The sequence below is a fragment of the Malaya genurostris genome, chromosome 1 (genome assembly GCF_030247185.1).
Source record: "Malaya genurostris strain Urasoe2022 chromosome 1, Malgen_1.1, whole genome shotgun sequence".
NCBI lineage: Eukaryota > Metazoa > Arthropoda > Insecta > Diptera > Culicidae > Malaya > Malaya genurostris.
This window is the reverse complement of record NC_080570.1, coordinates 152,201,536-152,223,420: the sequence shown is the minus strand read 5'-3', so window position 1 is coordinate 152,223,420 and position 21,885 is coordinate 152,201,536. Positions and strand designations below refer to the sequence as shown.

The window sequence follows — 21,885 nt, the reverse complement described above, 5'->3', positions numbered from 1 at the left end:
CACATCAATAAAAAGTAAAATTACTCCAAAATCCTTCAAATTAGCTCAGAGTTTTATAAACTGAAGTTTATTCAATAACATTTTTATAAAAGAGAGATGATGCGACCACTTTTGCAGAATTTTTTTGAATGCTGGCTTTGTGATCAAGTATTGCTTTACACAAACACTATTATTTTGGCATTAAAGACCGACGTTTCGAAAAAAAGCCCTGAAGATGATGGGATATTCCTTCGAATCGTCGATCTTCAACGCAAAAAAGACATTTCAATCTAGTTTGAAATTAGCTCTAAATTACCTAGACTATTCGTCAACGTGACGATTTTTTTGAAAAAAATGACGTAAACCCAATACCCGTCCTCGGTTGCTTGTCATCCATTTGATGCGAGCGTTGCATAGAGGCGGGGCTGGTCGAAGCTGCCATCTGCCAATATGCCTGAATTTGCTTGGCTTGGAAAATCTTACTATGTCAAATATTTGAGTTTTACAATCGCCCATCCTCAAAAGCAATTAGACATTAAAGTTTTGACAATTCTGTAATTTTGATAAAAATATTGAGAAATAAATCGGTGAAAAAGTATTTTCCAAGACACGTTTTAGAAATCGTGATTTGCGGTGTCGACTGAATCTCAGCGCGAAACTATCGGAAGCCAAAAAATCCAAGTGTTGTAGTTGTAGGGGGTGTTTTTCTTGACACATTGATTGGCATTTGATATTTAAAAAAAAAATTTTTTTATAGATTTAATTTTTGGTGGTTCTTTTAAGTCGAAACCGCAAATTTTCCACGAAAAAAAGGCGCCATTTTGTAGCTGTAAAAACCCAAAGTAACAAAATAAAAAAACGAAGGCAAACGTTGGGGTTTGGTTTTTTAAGAAAATGTGTGCAAAATTTGAAAATAAGTAGTTTCTTAACGACGATGGACACGGACTTTTAAGAAGTCCATCCGAGAAAAATGTGTTCGAAGTTTACTTTCTGTAAAATCGAAGGAAACAATCTACAGGGACACTTTCGCAAAATATTTTTTTTCTTTCCATTTTATTATAACAAAACATTTCAAAAAAATTTTTGTCAAATTTTCATGTCAATCGAAGCAGAAATCTTTGGCCTGTGAGCCGAGCTTTTGCCTTTTTGCAGTATGAGATAATAAAAGATAAAAATTCGTAACAACAACGTAACAGTTCTATTCCGATAGGCTTGCTAGACGGTGGTGTTTTCTTCTTCCGTATCAGCACGTACCGTACCGGGTTTGCATAATTTTGTATGAAGTTTTGACAAGTTTGGAACAGGAAGTCGGATCTGGATGAGATATATCCACTAACTAACAAAGTCTGCCAACTAGATGAATTTACCAGTATATTTAAAACAAACTTGCACCTCGTTTCGCCATCACTTTTGAAAAAAAAACTCAGGAAATTGAAAATTTTTCATTTATCGCGCTCTAATGCCGGAACCAAAAGTCGGATCTTGATCAACTACTTGGGGGATTTTTTAAAGAATTTCAAAATCTTTTATTTGCATCTTAATTTAAAAAAAAATCGGTTAAGAAATATCCGAGAAAATTGAGTAACATATTGCCTTGTAACACCGGAACCGGAGGTCGGATAAAGATAAAATTCAATTGCAAGCTATGGGACCATAAGACCTTTCGTTTGAATCTAAGTTTTGGAAAATCGGTCATATCATCTCGGAGAAAATTGAGTTGTCAGTAACTGTTAAACCGATTTTCACAAATCATGATTCAAATTAAAGCTCTTAGAAATTATAGTGCGATGAGTGTCAAAACTTTTAAACCGTCATATAAAATGTTGATGCAAAACCGGCAAGCGTCGTTACATGCTGGTTCGGAAGAATAAAACACCACCGCCTTTGCGAACGAAGCACACAGCGTGCTTTGTTCAATTTTGTATAGCGTGAAGGGTTGCCACATTTGTATCTATATTAACTTGACATAACTGTTTACGAATTGAATTGGTTAAAAAAATTAGTTGTAAAAGTCATCCATATGGTAGTTTATACCCAAAGAAAGTTTTTGATTTTATTCAAATTAAAAAAAAAAGATTCTTGACAGATCTTCTAGTGATGTTTATGAAAATATAAGTAATATGAGAAAAGCATCATTACACCACTAGGTGGATTAGAAAAGGTTTTTAAGAGCCTGAATGCTACAAAATCTCCCGTTTTTTAAGGCTTTGGATGAAATTGAAATTTTTTTAGTGTTACAGAGTTGACTTAAAAAAAATTCGGGATAACATCAGATCTCGACGTTTCGTGTAATTCTAAGACGAAACAAAATTACCGGATAACTATAAATTTGCCTAAAAAATACCGCGTAACTCCCGAAATCCGCGTAAAAAACCGCATGAAAACAACCTCATAATAAAAGTATTCAGTGTACAGATTTTATATGAAAATATCCGGCATCTCTGGTACACACTTAAATTTGATTACCAATCTCAACTGTTCAAATCTTGATAATTAATCTTCAGCAGAATTTTCATTGAAAATGATGTTTCACATCGGTGGGTTCAAAGTATTAGGTAGTTCGTTTTTTTGTTCGGCCTGGTTAACATGAACCATGAACATGAACACACTTAAATAGAATTCCCAATCCCAGTCGTTGAATTCACAGTAAGTGATTTCACTTCAGGTCTTGAAGAATTTACTGAAAAGTTTCGATGATAACTATACTAAAGTATGATTGAGTGCTGAGTGCACATTGCTATATTAACTTGTTTTTACGTTTCCACTTCGACTCTTCCGTGCGATAGCAGTTTATGTTGAACTGCTAGTGCCACTTCGTCGTTCAACATAAACTGCTAATGCGCTGATGGATCCAAGGCGAAAAGATTTTTTTCCCACTAACTCGCTTGGTAATTCCAGGTTTTTTTCTAAAATTAATTAGTGAATTGCTGCTTCAAATTAGCATAGCCTAATCAATCTTCTGAAAAAGTCATTGAACCTGAAAAAACTCAGTCTCAGTAAATGAAGTACTGTAAACGATCAAGATCGTTTTATTGCCATAATTATGAATCCGATTAAGTATGATTCTGCAATCCGCATAGCACTTTTCGGCACGCCTCAAAGTGTCGCACTTTAAAACAAAAAAAAAAGAAAGCAAAAATAACGAAAACATCGCACCAACTGAGTCCAAGGTCTAACCTAACAAGCCAGTTTCGAACCTCCTACGCAGGACACGATGTTTCGCGTTTAGTCCCCGGCCGAACGAGGCAGGCCGTGCGCGCCCGTCAGCACCAATCGCTGCAGCCAACATCACCAAGCAAACGGGGCAAACATTGTTTGTCGCGGAATTTATTTTCAAGCAGACACCTGTCGCTTCATTTCTATCGCTCTGCCGTCGCCGTCTCTCACCGCAGTGCTGCCAATCACAAATCCCACCCCCCCGTCGAATTATTAGGGGAGAAGTTCGAGGTTCGTTTTTTTTTGTGACGGTTGCGGGGTATGATGTTCCCGCGATACCTAAACTTTGTGTTGTTTTGGGATGCCGCAAGCTTGGGCGTAGGTGCGGTGCTGAAAACCTGGTGTGACGTCATTCCTACAAAGAAACCTGCGTAAAAACCGCGCAGGTAGGAAAACTAAAAACCCAAATGTAAACAAGTTCGAAAAGAGGAACGTGCGAATGGCGCGCACAGGCTAGATGAGCGTAGATCCGGCGAAGGTGTTCGTAAAGTGCGATTTTGCAAAGGTATTGAAGGTTTGTTTACCGTACCTGACATTCGAGCGAGCAGGCAGAGTAGAGCACTGACTGTGTATCACCACCAGAAATGTGTGTGCGTGTTTGTGTGTTTTTGCTAATTTTTCAGATTCAGATCACACGGGGATGGAGAGACTAAATTTGCCATAAGAAGAAAGCACAGGAAGCAGGTTTTGCGTTGGACACTGCGCCGTTCGAAAGTGAAAAGCAACTTCCGAATCCAGGTCAACAGAGTATAGGAGCTGGACATATTTCTACACTGATCAGTCATTAGTTTTTTAGGCGAAAAATTTATGTTCCGAAGTTGAATTTGTTACTCACAATCTAATGCAGAAGTTTTAATTTTTCCCGAAAGTTATAGAAATTTACAAGCTCTAGGGAAAGCTACAAATATATTCGTAATACTCGTTCATAATTCCGGTACCTTACCCTGCCGACAACCGGTGAACGATCTAATTTCACTTGGACATAGGATGCAAAGAATCAAATTTACCGGTCGATGAAAGAAGTTTGTTTGTTGTAAAATAAGGTGAGACCTACTTTGGGTTAAGTGCATGTTGCGATGCCAAAAATTTGAATGACATGTGACACAGACAACGTGCGGTTTGTATTCAATCAATGTTTTTTTTTTAGAATGTGGTTTATTCCGCCGACGCTTTTTACATAACGCCGATTCGCCAAGCACCTATTTTTGCAATTTCTTTTTTCTTTCACGTTTCGTCTTTGACTCAACAGTGCATAGCAGTACACATTAAACGGCTATCGCAACTTAGTGGTTCAACTTAACTCTGCTTGAGGTGAATTTTGAGAAGGGACAATTAAAGTCCTAAAAATATGAAACTTGCAGGCTCAACAGCTGATGCAATGAAACAAAACTAGCTGAAGTAGACTGAAATTTTCTTCCGGAGAGCCAAGTGCAACGTACGGATAATCGTACCTAGTCATAATCGTACCTAGTCATTTGAAGTTTTGCTTGCTCAGTTTCAAGTGCCAAGTAGTCTAGCTGCTTCATTGTCTTCGCTCTTGGTAGTAAGCAATTTCGAACGAATGGAATTATAAATGGAGTAAAGTGTTAAAAATGAAAACTTAAGGAGGAAACAATTAATATATGTGTATTTTGTGATTGATATTTCAGTTATCTGATTAGTCTTTCATCTATTACCTTGAGCCAATTCGAATGTTTACATGAACCTCATTTGAAGGCCGCTATCACACTATTGAAAGAGATATTTTGTTACTTCAAAAGATCAACTGACGGTAATTTAACTGGATGTATTGAAAATAGTGGCCAAAAACTCCAAAATTCAACTCACTCATTTTTCGCAGAAATGGCCATTTTCTCAAATTTAAGTCAAATGAATGGCCTTTGGTCTTGGATTTGGTTACAGATAATCAGTTTGTACTGAGCGTACGTGATTGTTTCTACTTTTCTTTTACATCTTTATTTTACGTTTCGTTTTCAACCAGTACCTCGTAAACTTCTTTACGTCCGGGATTTCACCAGTATCAGCGCTAGAAACATAAACGACATAAGTGTCTCAAGTTCAATGTGATATAAACAGATATTACCAGGTCACATGGCTTGCTGGCAACTTTGTAAACAGTTCGGTATGGCCTTCTTTGATTCAATGCCAACTATCTCGAATGTTGTGACGAATGCACGTGATCTTTTGTTTTGAATAACAATTCCATACGAAACCGAAGGTCGATTTTTCTGGTACCTTATGATCAAAAAAGAACCGGAATTTTCATTTTAAAATTCCCGCGCTTGTCCAATCGGTAAACTTTTATTCTCTCAACGTTGGCAACACTTTTATACACATTCTGTCAAATTTTGACGCATATCGTACAATTATTTTTGTTTGGCGTCTATACAAAGAAGTTGAAAAATTTTCGTGAGGCGATTTTTATAATTGATGAAAATTTAGAACAACGTGCGTGCATCAAATTTTGTGTTACAAATGGATTTAAGTGTTCCGAAACGTTGAAAATGTTAGAAAAGGCCTTTGGTGAATCGTGTCTAGGAAAAACACAGGCATACGAACGCTATAAACGCTTCAAAGGTGGTCGTACAAGCTTGGATCATGATGAGATCCCTGGCTGCCCAACAACATCTGTTACTGAAGAAAACATTGAATCGGCGAAGCAAATCGTGTTGCAAAATCGTTCTGTACCGATTAGAGAGATTACTGTGTTGTTGGGCATCTCTTATGGATCAGCCGAACACATTTTAACTGATGTTTTGGGTTTGAAACGCGTCGCTTCTCGGCTGGTGCCAAAAAAGCTAAATTTCATTCAAAAACAGCGTCGTGTTGATGTGGCCAAAGAGATGATTTCTGGCCAAAAACTCAACCAATATCATCAACCAAGCACCGTACTCTCCAGATATGGCCCCGTGTGACTTTTTCCTCTTCCCCAGACTCAAACTGCCATTGCGGGGAACGCGTTTTGAGACCATAGAGACCATAAAAGAGAATTTGCTGCGTGAACTAAAGGCCATACCTTCGGCGGCCTATAAAACTTGTATGGAAAATTGGATCAAGCGTTGACATGCATGTATTGCCGCAGGAGGAGAGTACTTTGAAGGCGATAATAAAGAAATTTATTAAAAATTGAAATTTTGCGTTTTTTAATAAAATTCCGGTTCTTTTTTGATCATAAGGTATTTTTTTTATTTGGCTCGAATTTTGCAAATCTTTGTAATCAAAAGAGACTATTTGCATCATAAGTTTGCCATTTTTACTCTAGTCTCACTTTCAAGAATGGACTAAGAAAAAATCCCTCGAAATTTTTCAAATACTATATATCCCAGAAACGGTGGGTCCAATCGGTTTGCTATCTTCTGCAATGTTTTAGTTAATTATAAGGACTATGTTTAAAAATTTTAGTACTGTTGGAAAGTTTGTCTTGTTTTTTTTTTCATTTTAAAAATAACATCTAAAATTCAAATATCTCGAAAAACATATTTTTGATTTTTTCTCCATTTTTTGCTATGTTGTAGCTGAGGTCAAATTTATAGAATGGATTTAAGTTTTGAAAATTGAGAGAAATTATTTTGAAAATCGAGAGAAATCTTCCTCGTAAAATTGCATAACGATGTTCTTAATACTTTCAGTTAGTCCACTGACTGCCCTCGATCCAATAGTTGTCGACGAGACAAATTCACTCATAGTTGCAGCATATGAAGAGGCTTGTCCACTTTGGATTGTGCGAGCTACTAGAGGAACTCCTTGGTGGAATGCTGAACTAGCTAGACTAAGGAAACTATGCAGAAGAGCTTGGAACCACCGACGCAGAGATGGGTCGGAGGCATTCGTGTTGGCTCGAAGGGCTTTATAAAATGCTCTTCGATCGTCTGAGCGAAGTGGTTGGAAAAGCCTCTGCACAAATGTCTCTAGTCTCAACGAGGCTAGCAGATTAAATAAGTTACTTTCGAAGTCTAAGGACTTTAAGGTCAGTTTCTTAAGAACTTCAGATGGTGAACACTTGTCTGATGAAGGTGATGTACTTCACTATCTTTTTAACACTCACTTTCCAGGATGTATGGATCCATCACCGACAGCTCTTCCCGAGACTTTTTCAGGTAGTTACGATTCTTGGGCCCTTGCTCGAAGCGTTGTGACGATTGAATCGGTCAAATGGGCAGTTGAGAGTTTTGCTCCGTACAAGTCTCCTGGAAAGGATGGAGTTTTCCCAGTGTTACTGCAGAAAGGGTATGAACATTTCAAACATGTTTTGAAGAAAATACTTACTTTTAGTCTTGCGACTGGATATATTCCAAGAGCCTGGCAGGAAATTATTGTCAAATTTATTCCCAAAGGCGGTCGCGACACTTATGAGGAAGCGAATAGTTTCAGGCCTATTAGTCTTAGCTCATTCCTTCTTAAAACAGTGAAACGCATAGTCGATCACTATATCAGGAATGTTAGTCTGGGCGTGCATCCGCTACATGGAATGCAACATGCTTACCAGCGTGGAAAGTCCACTACAACCCTGTTACATGATGTTGTGTACAACATTGAAAAAGCTTTCTCACAAAAGCAATCTTTCTTGGGAGTTTTCCTAGATATTGAAGGTGCCTTTGATAACGTGTCTTTCAATTCAATTCTGGAAGCAGCCCGTGGTCATGGCATACCTTCAAGTATCACAAATTCGATACACGCAATGCTTAGCAATCGACTTCTTTGTTCATCGCTTCGGCAAGCAGAGATTAGAAAGCTGAGTGTCTGTGGGTGTCCTCAAGGTGGTGTACTATCCCCACTTTTATGGAACCTATTCGCTGATGGTTTGTTGAGGAAACTTAATAACCTTGGATTTCCGACGTACGGTTTGGCCGACGATTATCATATATTGATGACCGGTATAAGCATTAACACTCTCTTTGATTTAATGCAGCACGCCCTGCGATCTGTTGAACAATGGTGTTGTCAGGTTGGATTATCTGTAAATCCGGGCAAAACATCAATGGTGCTTTTCACTCATCATAGGATAATCACAGAAGCTCGTCCGTTGCAGTTCTTTGGTTCAGAGGTGACTGTGGTCGAACAAGTTAAATACGTCGGGGTTATTCTTGACTCTAAACTGAATTGGTCTGCTCACATTGACTTCAGAATTAAAAGAGCTTGCATGGCTTTCGGCCAATGCAGACGAGCTTTTGGAAAATCATGGGGACTCAAACCCAGATATATTCATTGGATCTACACAACTATTGTTAGACCAATTTTAGCATATGGTTGTCTTGTATGGTGGCAGAAAGGAGAAGTCGCGACAGTTCAGTCAAAGCTAAATCATCTCCAAAGGATGGTCCTAATGGCGATGACAGGAGCATTCACGACAACTCCTACTGCTGCTCTAGAGGCGCTACTGTGCATTAAACCACTACATGTGTTCCTAAAACAAGAAGCATTATCGTGTGCATACCGTCTTAAGGTTACAGGGCTTTGAAACAGTAACCCATTAGATTATGCTACCAGCCAAACTCGCTTGTGGTCTCAAATGGTTACGTGGGATGAGTATTTACTCGCTCCTAGTGACCTAACTCTCACATGCAGTTTTCCTTTCAAAACATTCAATGTGAGCTATCCTCTTCGTGAGGAATGGTTGTCTGGTTATCTGGAACGACAACTTGATGAACACATAGTTTGTTATACGGACGGTTCTCTGTTGAATGGTCGTGCTGGTGCTGGTGTCTACTGTCGTGAAATGAGGCTGGAGCAGTCTCTTTCACTTGGTAGATACTGTACTGTGTTCCAAGCAGAAATCTACGCAATTCTGTGTGGAGTACAATCGGCACTTCAGCAGAGGATCTGTGGTAAACGAATTTATTTTTGTTCCGACAGTCAGACAGCCTTAAAAGCACTCAGTTAGAATGATTCACGGATGAATCTAGTGATTGCATGTCGAACTCAAATTGAAGACCTCAGCATTTCAAATGCTGTTTACTTCGTATGGGTACCCGGCCATTCTGGTATTACTGGAAATGAATGGGCTGATGAGTTGGCTAGAGCTGGTGCAACGAATGATTTCGTTGGTCCTGAACTAGCTTTACCACTTTCAACTGGTTGGATAAAGCACAAGATTCGTTCTTGGGCTGCATCCAAACATGCCAGCTACCGGCGCAGCTTGCAAACTCGCGCTCAGAAAAAAGCATTTCTACCAAATTTTAATCACAAAATGTGAAAATGTCTACTGCATTTTGCTAAACATCATTGCAATATTCTGGCCAGAGCTCTGACTGGACATAGCAAACTCTCAACTATCACATGGCTACTATTCAGCGTGTTGAGTATTATTCGTGTGATTTGTGTGAAGGCGATTACGGTACTTCATATCATCTGATATGTAACTGTCCCGCATTGACGCAACTACGTATCCGGGTTTTTGGTTCTCCATACATGGTTGAATCTGTGTATGGTGAGTTAAAATTAAAGGATATTCTATCGTTTTTCGCCCACTATGATGAGTCAGAGGGGCTCATCGTTCCTCCTGCAGTGAAATAATTCTTTCTGTATTGACCATAAAGGTTTTAGCAGATTATTTGGCATCCCTTATGGAGAGGGGGGGGGGGGGGGGGAGGGGTTAGTTCTAAACGATGAAAAAATTATAATTTTTGTGATTTTTTTCCAAAACTATCGTTTAACAAAATAAATTCAAATGTTTTGCGTGATAAAAAGCATCATTCGAACATTATTTTATTATTTTTTTCGTGGAAAAATATTGAGAAATAAGTCGGTGAAAAGGTATTTTTGAAGACGCTTCTTAAAAATCATGATTTGCGGTGTCCACTGTATCTCAGCGCAGACTAATCAGAAGTGTACAAATGAACGCAGCATAGTTAGAGTAGTAGTTTTTCTAGACCACAACGTTTCTGTTTGATTTTTTTTTTAATTTTTTAAATTTTTGGTGGTTGTTCAAACTGAAAACTACGATTTTTCACGAAAAAATTCGCCATTTTGTGGCTGTTAAACCTGCCTAAAGTTTTTATATGTAGAAAGTGTTTGCAGAATTTGAAAAAAAAATGGTGCAGTAGTTTTTGAATAACGATGGACACGGACTTTCAAAACCTGCTTTCGAGTAAAACGCGTTTAAGGTTTTTTGCCTATAAAATCAATGGAAACAATTAATTACTCCAGGGTCTAACATTTTCAAAAAATCATATTTTTTCTTTTATAATTTGTTATAACGAAACATTTCAAGAATGTTTTATCAAGTTTTAAAGTCAATCGAAGTAGAAATCTTGGGCCTGTGCACCGAGCTCTTGCTTCTTCGTAGAATGAGATAGCCATGGATAAAGGTCCATAACTTCCAGAGTTTCGTTCCAACAGGCTTTAAAATTTCACAGAAAATTCTTCAAATGTTTTGCTATAAGAAAATATAAAGAAAATAATAAATGATTCTTCAAAAGTATTAGACCCTACCCGCCCCTCAATGGGATGCCGAATTTACTTCTGTTCATTCTTCCGGAAATGCAAAATGATGTCGCTTGTGTAAAATCGGGGATGCAGAACGATTTGTTTTGTGTCACTTGAGCCAATTAGTTCAGATTCCTGATTAAATCAGTGCACTTTTTGGAGTTAACTAAAACTGTGTTTTTCGAGTAGTGGAAACTTTGTTTGATTAGCGATTTTTGTTGAACTGCTCAGTAGTATAAGAGTTCAAAATAAACTGTTAATAGTCGAAGACGAAATAGATATAACAGATTTATGAACGATCGAGTCATCGTTTTATAATAATTCAAACAAGCTCGATGTCAATAAAATCGACGGTCCTCATTTTGGTACAACAGCAACAAAAAAACAGAAACGATCTTTAATGCACTGAAAGTTCACAAGTGCGCGACGACGTCGTCGTCTGTCGCCACCGAGCATCCTCGAGCAATGCCCTCGTCACCCCTGGTCAAACGCCGGAAGGTCACCGTAATTCTTTCGTAAAAGTTTCTCTGTTCGATACGGTTGTTCTGTACTCGTAGGTAGGCAGAAATATTTAACCGTTCTCCTCCAAGAAGAAGCGTCGTTGGGATGCTGTTGTTTGTTTACCGAGTTTCCCACCCCACCCCGCTTGGCTTAGCCTACCTGAGAACTGACTGACTGTCTGTCCGGATTGGATTGGCCAAGCAGTAAACACAGTATACACAGTTTTTCATCCAGTGATCCATCATCCCGGTGCCCATGACAGCAATTTCACACCGGATCGGACAGTAACCAGAATGGGCGTCATAATTCGACTGGCCTTCGACAAGGGCACCTCTCTGGTTAAAGATGTACGATTGTGTACGATTGTTCTGAACCACGGTTGGTCATTTGTTGATCAGGACCGAAGGTCCGAAGTTTTTTTTTATCGATAAATGCGAAGAAGAACACTCATTAGAACATTTGTCCGTTTTAATTCAATGAAACGTCCCCGTCTTCTGTCAGCAAGTAAATTTTCACTCTCCCAAGGAAATGAGGAAGATGCCGAGATTTTCTGTTAAAAATAGTTACCCACATCTTTTTCGCTTTGCTGTCCACCAACCGACGGTCAGTCGCATGAGTACACGCGTTTTTTTATTTCAGCTGGCGAAAAAAAACACACTCACACTCATACCAAGTCTCAGCTACTCACGAAGCGGAATGCTCGTAGATGGCAGCACTTTTCGATATATCAACTCCGGTATTGTTTTGCTTCCCTCAAGGAACACCTAATTGTCCACTTACCTCTTCAATCCGGAAGGTGGTCATCGATTTCCTCGTGACGGTGTGAGTTTCCTCGTAATCCATGGCGGCGGCGGTGGCGGCACTACTATCCAAGTATCTTCGATTGATGTGTTCGATCACCAGTAGAATAAAAAACGATAATAAAATAGCACTTCTCACTTGTTTTTTTCTTCTAGCCTTCAAATGCAGACCGTCGCACACGAGTTTCTGCTTTTCTGAGACACACTAGCCGTTTTTTCTATGACACTCTGCACTCTGAGAAGATGATAAATGAATGAAAAAAAAACCGATCACTTGATTCTTCCTTCTGCAAAAAAAAACAGTCAAAAATGGTCACTTCTTTAACATTTTAAACGTTGCCGTTTTGTACTGCTTTCGTACCGAGTTACATAAATAAGCTCATAAATTTTCTTCGCCTGTCTTCCTCGCAGTGAAGCATTTTCCGTAGCGGTTCTTCTAAGCGTATGCACGGGAAAATCCGCGAGCGCAGAAAGGGGGCCGTCGTGACAGGAAAAAAAAAACAAATTCAAATCAGGACTTTTTTTTCTATTGGCCACCTGTCTGCGTTCTAAGCTTCTCTACTTCTCGAACTAGATAATACTCGCGAACAGGAGAAAGTGTGAACGTGTTTTTTTTTATTCCAACACTTTCACGGCACTTCGGCTTCGGAATCCACGGTACGCGTAATCCCTTCAGCAAAGTACATGTCAAATTACTACGCGAACATTTGCTGCGATTGTCGTGTTCAATTAACCAACCAACCGTCGTGCGTTGCGCAGCGCGAACCGAACGTCTTTCCACTACACGTCAACTTTACTGTGGCGTGTTTGAGAAGAGTAAATAGAGCGCACCAGCTGTCCGTCCCAAGCCTTGTTTGTCTCACTTTATCTCTCTCGCTCTCTCGCTACTGTCAGCGTCAGCGCAAGAAAATATCGTCGGAAAAATTAAATACTAACCCCAAAAATTAAATACTAACTAACCAACGTGTTTTTCAACGCAACGCAGAGCAACAAGGCTGACAAAATGAGCACAACTTGTCACAACAGTTGGACCACCGCGAGAGAGCTAGAGAGAGAGACGTACGCCCGTTCGTCCATCCGTTTGTCTCATTTTGTTTTTTTTTCGTTTCGGGAGAAGAGTAAACAGTAAAGAGCAACCGAACAAACGTCATCGTCACCCACTATTAATGTCACATCCTCCGATCGGCGTCAGCTGATTGACGCGCGTTCCGCTCCGTACGCCTTTCGGATAACGGCCAGAAAATCACAGCATCACGCACGGTGGTCTATCGCTATCGCGGTCCCCTGGACTAATAGAAAGACGACACGGCGGAAAAATCGCCCGGTGAACTTTTTTCGAAGGTGATTTGCCAGTGCAAAATTTATACTTTGCTCACTTGTTGGGGTGGGGACGGCGTTTTTGGGACGGTGCAGCGAGTTGTTTGGAGAAAACACGCGGCTAACGCCGCAAAGTACCCCCAATACTTCGTTTATTTTGGTTTGAAGCGGTTGGTGTTGCTAAATTATACAACAATTGTACGACTAGTCCTACGTTGAGTTATTTCGTGGAAACACTTGTAATGAATGGGTGTTGCAAGATTAACTCTGAGAACGTTACTCGATTTGACAATAAATTTTAACACAATTCATGATAAATGAAAGCGTTTTAGGAGCAAAAACTGGGTATGTCCTTCTCGGTGAGATTGGTGGAGGCGCATTATCTCTCAAACAAAATTTCCTTCGGTAAAAAATGTGTTTACCACTATGATTACCAAACTGGAATACGGAAACAAAGAATTACTAAACTAAACGGTTAACTTTTTTACTTTAAATTATTCGAATGTAGGCAGAAAACGTAGAGGAAAACTACAAATGAGCTAAACTACATGTCATGCTTTGGGGGAAGGTATATTTTCAATACATGAGAAATAGTTGTCGAACCATGAATTATTTTGACCTATTACGCTGAATTACTTTGCGCAGTGAGAAAAAATATTACTTAAGCAAAAATACCAGTAGAATCGATTAAGGGTGGCACTTCATGGAAAATATAATTTTTATTTATTCTTTTAATCGATAGATATGTTGACTGAGAACGAAATTTATTAGTTTCAAATTCGTACTTTGAATATTGTCGATGAAAATGCGAAACTTATCAGGTCGGCTGTACCGGCAGAGGCTGGTTAAAATACATAGATGATAATGCCTTTAAAGTGAGTGTGTACAGTGCCTAACGAATTGTCATCGCCGTTTCAGTGACAGTTGTTCTTGTTTTCGTATTATTCACCCTCGAAAATGTCTGTTTATGTGCCCAATTCTCGCCATTTGCGGGAAGTGGTCGTCAAATGGTGAGATAACTAAGTCCTCACAAGTCCCTATCTCATGCCTCCCCGAGCGTCTATGATGACATTTGGTCAATAGAACGGCGTCGACTGGGTGCTATCGCCTTCTGCGTTAGTAGCAGAATGAGAGGGTGCGAAATGGCTTGTAGGTTGAAGCCCATCCTAAAGTGCAATGTTTATCATAGTATATTGTAACATATAATTCTGTCGTTTATTACATCATGTATTATTAGTATTATTTTTATTATGAGAAGAGCGTAACTTACACTGCGACATTAACTGTTATATTATATCATAGCATATTGTTTCATATATTATCGTCTTACACTATTTTATGTTATTATGGTATTATACTGCATTGCATCATAGCATATTATATTATATAATTATATTATATTTTATGATATTATATTATATTGTATTCTACTATATTATGTTATATTGTATTATGTTGTATTATATTATATTATATTATATTATATTATAGGGTTTATTATGAGTAGTACTACGTACCTCTGCGCAAAATATAAATTTGTTTTCCTTATAAGTTATCATTATCATTATCAGTTATATTAAAGTAATCTTTTAACTAACTATCAAGGTCGTCACAAGGTGAGCTTGGTCCTCACTGGTTCCTGTTTCATGACTACACGTGTGTCTGTGGTGACAATTGGTCGATGGAATGCGTTGAGGGCAGAATGAGAGCATGAGAAATGACAAATAAATTCAAGTAATATAATATCATAGCATATCGCAACATATCATTTTATTCATTCTATTATTTATTATATAATTCATTGTACTATATTAGATTCGTTTTTTATTATTATTTTCATTATTATATTTACTGTTATTATTATTAATTTGTCATCAATAATAATAACATATATTATTTTTATAGATGTGGATATTATTATTGTTATTAGAAGAGAAATATTCTACTTCCTGCAGTATTGCGAAGATAGAAGAGCATAACTGACACTCTACACTAAATGTTATTTTATATATTGTTTTATGATATATTATATTATATTGTATGACATTGTATTATATTATATTAAATTAAAATATATTATATTATATTATGTTATATTGTATTATTTTGTAATCTATTATATCTTTTCATGTTATATTAATTTCATTACACTATGTTTCATTGTATTTTTCAATATAAAACATTTTGCACGGGGGCGTAAAGGGGAGGGAGCATCAGGGCATCGGACGAATTGACGACTGGACGAGGGATTGTGGATAGCCAGCCCAAGTCACTTGAAGGAAACTTGTTTCCTTCTGAAGGTTTGAAATGAGTCTGACGCGCCCTTCTCAAACAAACCATCAGGCGGGTTCGAGCATGTATAGCGAAATGCTTCATCCATGCACTGGATATTATGGTTGGAAGAGCATCTTTTATTCCCGCGGAATACGAGTAAGTAACTCTACTTACATATCCGCCCAACCCTTTTTGTTCGCTTTTCGGTAACAGCTATAGTAAGAAAGTGAATGGATGAGTCATATCGGGGCTACTGTAAGTCTACCCGCATCCACTGGCAAGTCCTTGAACTGATGGTGGCTTCACTTCACATCACAATTCTCGCCATTTGCGGGAAGTTTTACTTTTCTGTTACAATTCGGAAAAAAATGCAGCTGAAGTGCATCGAATGCTCTCAGAAACTTACGGTGATGCTGCTCTGAGTAAAAGAACGTGTCGGGAGTGGTTTCAACGTTTTACAGTGGCGTCTCGTGACAAAATTGACTAGTTGTGCACTGCTTATGTGGTATAATTGCAGATGTAACAGATGTAAGTGAAACCTTAAAATTTAGGAACGGAGATTCGCTTGTGTTTTTCAATACAATGAGATAACGATATACTTTCGGACGGGATTTTTGATTAAACAAACAAAACTCAGAGCTTGTCTGAGTAATTCTTTTTCTTCTTGAATCTGTGCAGTAGCTTATGTGCACGGAAAAGACACTAATACAGCGACAGTAGATACCTGAAATTTAATGTCTGATATATATGAGATGCGTGTAAATACACGCAATTTTGGTGTGATACAACCTGCTTTCATCGAATAACTAAAGATTCAAAAAAAAAATTGGTTGGGGTTGGGGACCCAGTTCATTCCTTCAATTCAATCGGTTGTGCAGTGCACGAGGTGCACAATAAGACGAGACGCCACTGACGTTTTAAAAATGATGATTTCGATGTCGAAGACAAACATGTTGGTGGAAGAGAAAAAAACCTTCAAGGATGAACAACTAGAAGCATTGCTTGATGAAGATTCGTGCCAAACCCAAGAAGAGCTTGCCGAATCGTTGGGAGTGAGTCAGCAAGCCATTTCAAAACGTCTCAAGCCCCGGGGAAGATTCAGAAGGAAGGAAACTGGGTGCCGTACGAGTTGAAACCGAGGGACATCGAGCGCCGTCTATTTGTATGTGAGCAACTACTTCAAAGACAAAATCGTAAGGGGTTTTTACATCGAATCGTAACCGGTGATGAAAAGTGGGTTCGATACGATAATCCCAAACGCAGAAAATCATGGGGAAAGCCCGGGCATGCTACTTCGTCGAAGGCAAACCCGAATATTCACGGCGCCAAGGTTATGATTTGTATTTGGTGGGATCAGCTCGGTGTGATTTACTGCGAGCTCTTAAAACCGGGTGAAACCATCACAGGAGATCGCTACCGAACGCAACTGGTGCGCCTTAGTCGCGCACTAAAAGAAAAGCGACCACAATATCAAGACCGACATGATAAAGTCATCCTTCAACACTACAATGCTCGACCTCACGTCGCAAAAGTGGCCAAAAAGTACCTGGAAACGCTGAAATGGGAAGTCTTGTCCCACCCGTCGTATTCCCGAGATGTCGCCCCTTCTGACTTCCACCTATTCCGTTCGATGGCACACGGCCTGGCAGATCAACATTTTCAATCCTTCGAAGAGTTAAAAAAATGGATTGCTTCATGGATAGCGTCAAAAGAGGATTCCTTTTTTCGAGCCGGGATCCGAAAATTTCCGGAAAGATGGGAGAAAGTTGTCGCTAGCGACGGACAATACTTTGAATAATACATCTGTAAGCACTTTTTCGCAATAAAGCTTTTAATTTTGAAAAAAAACGGCAGAAGCAAAGTTGTATTCCTGATAGCACTTAGCGAAACATCTTTTACGCGAACAGGTGAGTAGTTTGTTGCTAATTAGTAGCTAATTAGTCAGGGTAGTTTTGAATTTGTCGCAAAATTTATTTTTTCAAGCACTTCGCTAAGCCTACGAAACATTCCTCCTAAATAAGCTTAATAAAAATCGAAACCCAGTGGATAATTTGTTACTAATAAATTTGTTACAGTAATTTCGAATTTGTTGCACAATTTTTTTTAAATTTTTTCAAGTACTTTGCTGGGTTTATATGAAGTTAAACGAAACACCCCTAAACAATAAGCTTAAAAGCAAATCAAAACATAATGGATAATTTGTTATTAATTAGTAGCTAATTAGTTACACGATAATTTTGAATTTGTTACTCAACTTATTCTTTATCTATTTTATCTATAAATATTTTTACTGAACATTTTACAAGCCTATTATAAGGGCTTCTTGGTTATAAATTGAATGACTAAATTGACCGTCTTAAACAACTTGCATAAATGTGGCTCCCTCATATTAGTTAATCAAAAATACTCATGGTTTATAACCGTACATAGTTAGTGCCTGTTCCACCAACGAACAAAACATACCGTAAGCCCACTGTACTCGATCACCGACAATATTCCGTATTTATATGTATCGGTTTTTCCCGATACACCTTGTACGATGATTCGTTCAATTCAGGCATTATTTTGGCACTGAATTTCACCATAATGCTGGATAATACCAAACATTTTAAAAAAATTGCTTGCTGACCATATTTCCGATTACATGGAGAAAAAATTATGTTGCTGCATTAAATGCAAAAAGAGATATTTTCGATTAAGTTCTACCCATTCTTGGGCAAATTAAGACAAAATTGAGCAACAAATTCAAAATTGCCCTAACTGATTAGCAACAAATTATTCTTTGCGTTATCAGCGGGGATAGGTACTTCATTATTTTTTTTTATTCAAAAGATGCTTTTATTCAGGCCTATTTGCGTAATTTTATGTTCATATATTTTTGGAGATACTGTTCTTTAAATTTATTCGCGCCCAGCCATTCCTTTAAAGCACACAAACATTGAAGCGCGATTTCTCAAAACCGTCTGTTCACACGATAAAAACCAAACTACTGATCCAATCGATACGATTTTTGCCTTTCTCATAAAGAATGGTTTTGCAATCACTGTGAAAACTGACTTTACAACCGAGGCCCGTAGTCATATACCATTCGACTCAGTTCGTCGAGATCACAAAATCTCTCTCTCTCTCTCTACAAATACAGTCACTCAGTTTTCTCAGAGATGGCTGAATCGATTTTCACAAACTTAGATTCAAATAAAAGGTATGGCCTCAATTGGGGTACAATTTTCTTGAATTTCATTTAGATCCAACTTCTGATTCCGGAATTACAAGTAAATATGTGCAAACTTATTAAAAAATGCGTAGTCAATTTTCTCGGAAATTTCCTAACCGATTTTCACAAACTAAAAAGCGAATAAAAGGTCTTGAAATACTTTAAAAAATCCAGATCCAGATCCGACTTCCGGTTCCGGTATTACAGTAAGCAAAGTCTTGGTATTACATTCCTGTCGTGGAATTTGACCTTCTGTTTCAACAGACTTCGCAGCCGATTCAGAGTGTACAGAACCAGTGCATGGCTAGTGCTACGATTCTACTGACACTACGAATCCTTCCAGGTCGGGGCTCTAACATACGACAACTGGTTTGTAAGACCAGCGCCCTATGCATTGGACCGCTGGACCGTTTCGCCTTTCACCAGTGATGTCCGAGCTCAGCACACGAGCTGCTCTATACCTGCAGTGTGTGCCTATTAAACTCGTGTGCTGTGCTTTTCAAACCAGACTCATGAGCGTGTGCTATTTGTGTGTAGTCCACCTACTGACGAGAGCAAAACAAGAGCGGACATTGTGTGCTTAAAAATTATATTATATCATTAAATAAAAAAAAATACGGACACTCAACTCAGCTCGTGAGCTAGCACATGAGTCAGCTCACGAGCTAGCTCCCCATTCCAGCTCATGAGCCAGCAGATGAGCCAGCATTGCGAGCTGGTTCTTCGAAACATACGACTCTTGATCTAGTAGCAACACGGCACACGAGCGTGTGCTTCAGACTTCGTGTGCGTGTTTTTGAAAAGGTACAGCACACGGACTGTATGAGAGCTGGCTCGTGTGCTGGACCATCATTGCCTTTCACTCATCAGTGCAGTTTACGTTGAACTGTTATGCCACCTAGCAGTTAAACACAAGCAGCTAAGCAGACGGTAAGTTTCTGCTATTTCCAACACCGAAGTGCAATGTCCTTACTGACTTGTCGTTAGAATATTTGTTCTTAACTATTCAGGTTTGGTCATTCGGGAGTTATCTCTCGTCAGAAACTGTCACAGTTTAGATATGATGTGTGACCACATCCACCATATTCTCCCAATCTGGCACCATACGATTATCATTTGTTTCGGTCATCACTAAATTCTGTAACTTCAAATGATTCAAATGAAGGCGTTAAAAATCATTCGCTGTATTTTATTTTTTTTGCTGATAGAAAGGGGGACTTTTATTAGCGTGGAGTATTATAATTACCAGAAGATCGAAAAAAGGTAGTGGGGGGAAGGAGTAATACATAGTTAAATAGCCCATTTTGAAGACCTTGACAAATCTTTTTTTCAAATTGCATCAAAATGTTGGAGGACCGATGGGTCAAGTGTATCGCTCTAGATGGATATTATGCTGAAGACTTCTCATTTCATGTAGTGTAAAACGAAAAATCTTTCCCGTTCGCAAATCTGTTTTTACTGCTCATCATAAGTTTGATGTCGCTAGAAAACAGAAGATTTGTGGAAGTTTGTCGAAACAAATATATGATTTGGCAAGCAATTTGCTCATGTGGAAAGAGGAGTGCTCAATTTGTGACAACCGGGACTATCAATTCTACTTTTTAGGTTACAACAATGGACCGACGCTTTTTCTGCCCGAATTCAGCTTCGTGCCATTACACAAAAGAAGTTTGCAGTGGTACAAGTCTAATGAGGTCAACTTCGGGCCGATGAGCTTCAACTTCTGCACTGGAATTGCAGACAATTGAACAGAGCGAACATGGAAAAAGTTAAATAATATCTTTGATTTGATTCCCTGAAAGTTTGGTGAATTTTACCAAATATTTCCTTGTGGTTAAATTCAACTCCGGACACCCTTTATCCCTCATATTCTGGACAGATACGTAGTTTTTTTTTTTGTTTCGATTATAGAGGTTTTAACCTTAAGGTCATTCGCCTCTTCGGGCCAGAAAAACTTTCTGACCCTATGTGCGGGGTTGGGAATCGAACCCAGGCGGGCTGCGTGAAAGGCATCGACTTACCCATCACACTATACCCGTCCCCTAGATACGTAGTTTTTCTACTACTTGTAGGCTTTTTCAGGCCGAAATAACCTTGACTTCTTCAATTAACAAACATTTAGGAAATCAAAATGAAAAAGAAGTACAGTTTTATACGGAACTGCTAAGTCGCACTAGCAGTTCCACATGAACTGTCAAGTTGAAAACGAAGCAAACATAATTAAAAATAGCGCTGCACATTTCACATCAAACGGTTTCTTTCAATCAAAATCTGAAAATGATCTGAAACTGAGACTGGTTGGAATCAGTCTCAGTTTCAGTGTCAGATCATTCCGGATCTCAAACAACTGAATAAACATTTTTATTCCTTTTTTGACATATAAAAACGTGACCTTGTGCTGTTCGAACCGAACGTTACAAAGAAAACTTCAGTGAGATTTCCGTCCAACTTTCCTGTCTTTCTACTGGCTAGCAGTAACTCTCTCTCTCTCCCTCTGTCTGTCTCTTTCTATCTGCCTCTCTCGTTTCAAGAGTTGAAGCACTGATCATTTTAATTGATCAATAAATATTTTATTAATAAACCATCATGTCTAATTTTCTTCGGACTGCGCTCGTTCTAGTCAACGGTGGCGGCGTCGGCGGTGCACATGCTTTCTTCATCGCCGGACAGATTTTGCTTTGCTCATCACTCTTCACTGTTCACTATCTCCCTTGCGCACTAATCCATCTGTTACTCGAAACGTTAAATTCACAACACATCCTTTCGCGCAAGCGTGCGAACTGTATCTCGTGTCACGCCGTAGTCGACTGGGATTCGCTCAATTTTTTTTTTCTCACAGCCTCCCCGAATTTGACGGAATGCGAATCGTTGTTCAATCAATCAATCAATCACAAACATAGCACCTTACACTGAACCTTTTTTTGCTTTGTGATTTTCCTCCAGCTGTTCGATCGAACTGCTGGTTTCGTCCGGTTTTCTCCGCGTTCGGTCCCCGGTTCCAAGCGGTATTGATTTTCCACACCGAAAAAAATAAACGGCAGCCAAGTAACTCTCGCCGCGCGAATCCAAAACAGACCCGTGTCCCGGCCAACTAACTCACTGCGACTGATGATCGACCGGCGTTGAGTGACTGCGAGCTGACTGCCCCTGCGGGTTTTC

The 21,885-nt window shown here is 38.9% G+C and overlaps 1 protein-coding gene across 17 annotated transcripts in view; it reads right to left on the bottom strand.

Moving 5' to 3' along the window:
• LOC131426206 (tropomodulin) overlaps nt 1–21,878 on the bottom strand; it is a 147,466-nt gene extending 125,588 nt beyond the window's left edge. For 3 of the 17 annotated variants that reach the window (XM_058588762.1, XM_058588768.1, XM_058588771.1), the window contains exons 1-2: nt 21,635–21,877; nt 11,902–12,156 (exon numbers count right to left, since the gene is read on the bottom strand). In XM_058588762.1, coding sequence (XP_058444745.1) covers nt 11,902–11,964 — 63 coding nt within the window. In that variant the 5' untranslated portion in view covers nt 11,965–12,156; nt 21,635–21,877. Of the gene's footprint in view, nt 1–11,901; nt 12,209–12,502; nt 12,519–21,629 lie in introns of those variants that run through there. The other 14 variants (XM_058588772.1, XM_058588773.1, XM_058588774.1 and 11 more) reach the window with 9 other exon arrangements.
• Nucleotides 21,879–21,885: the final 7 nt, after the last annotated feature.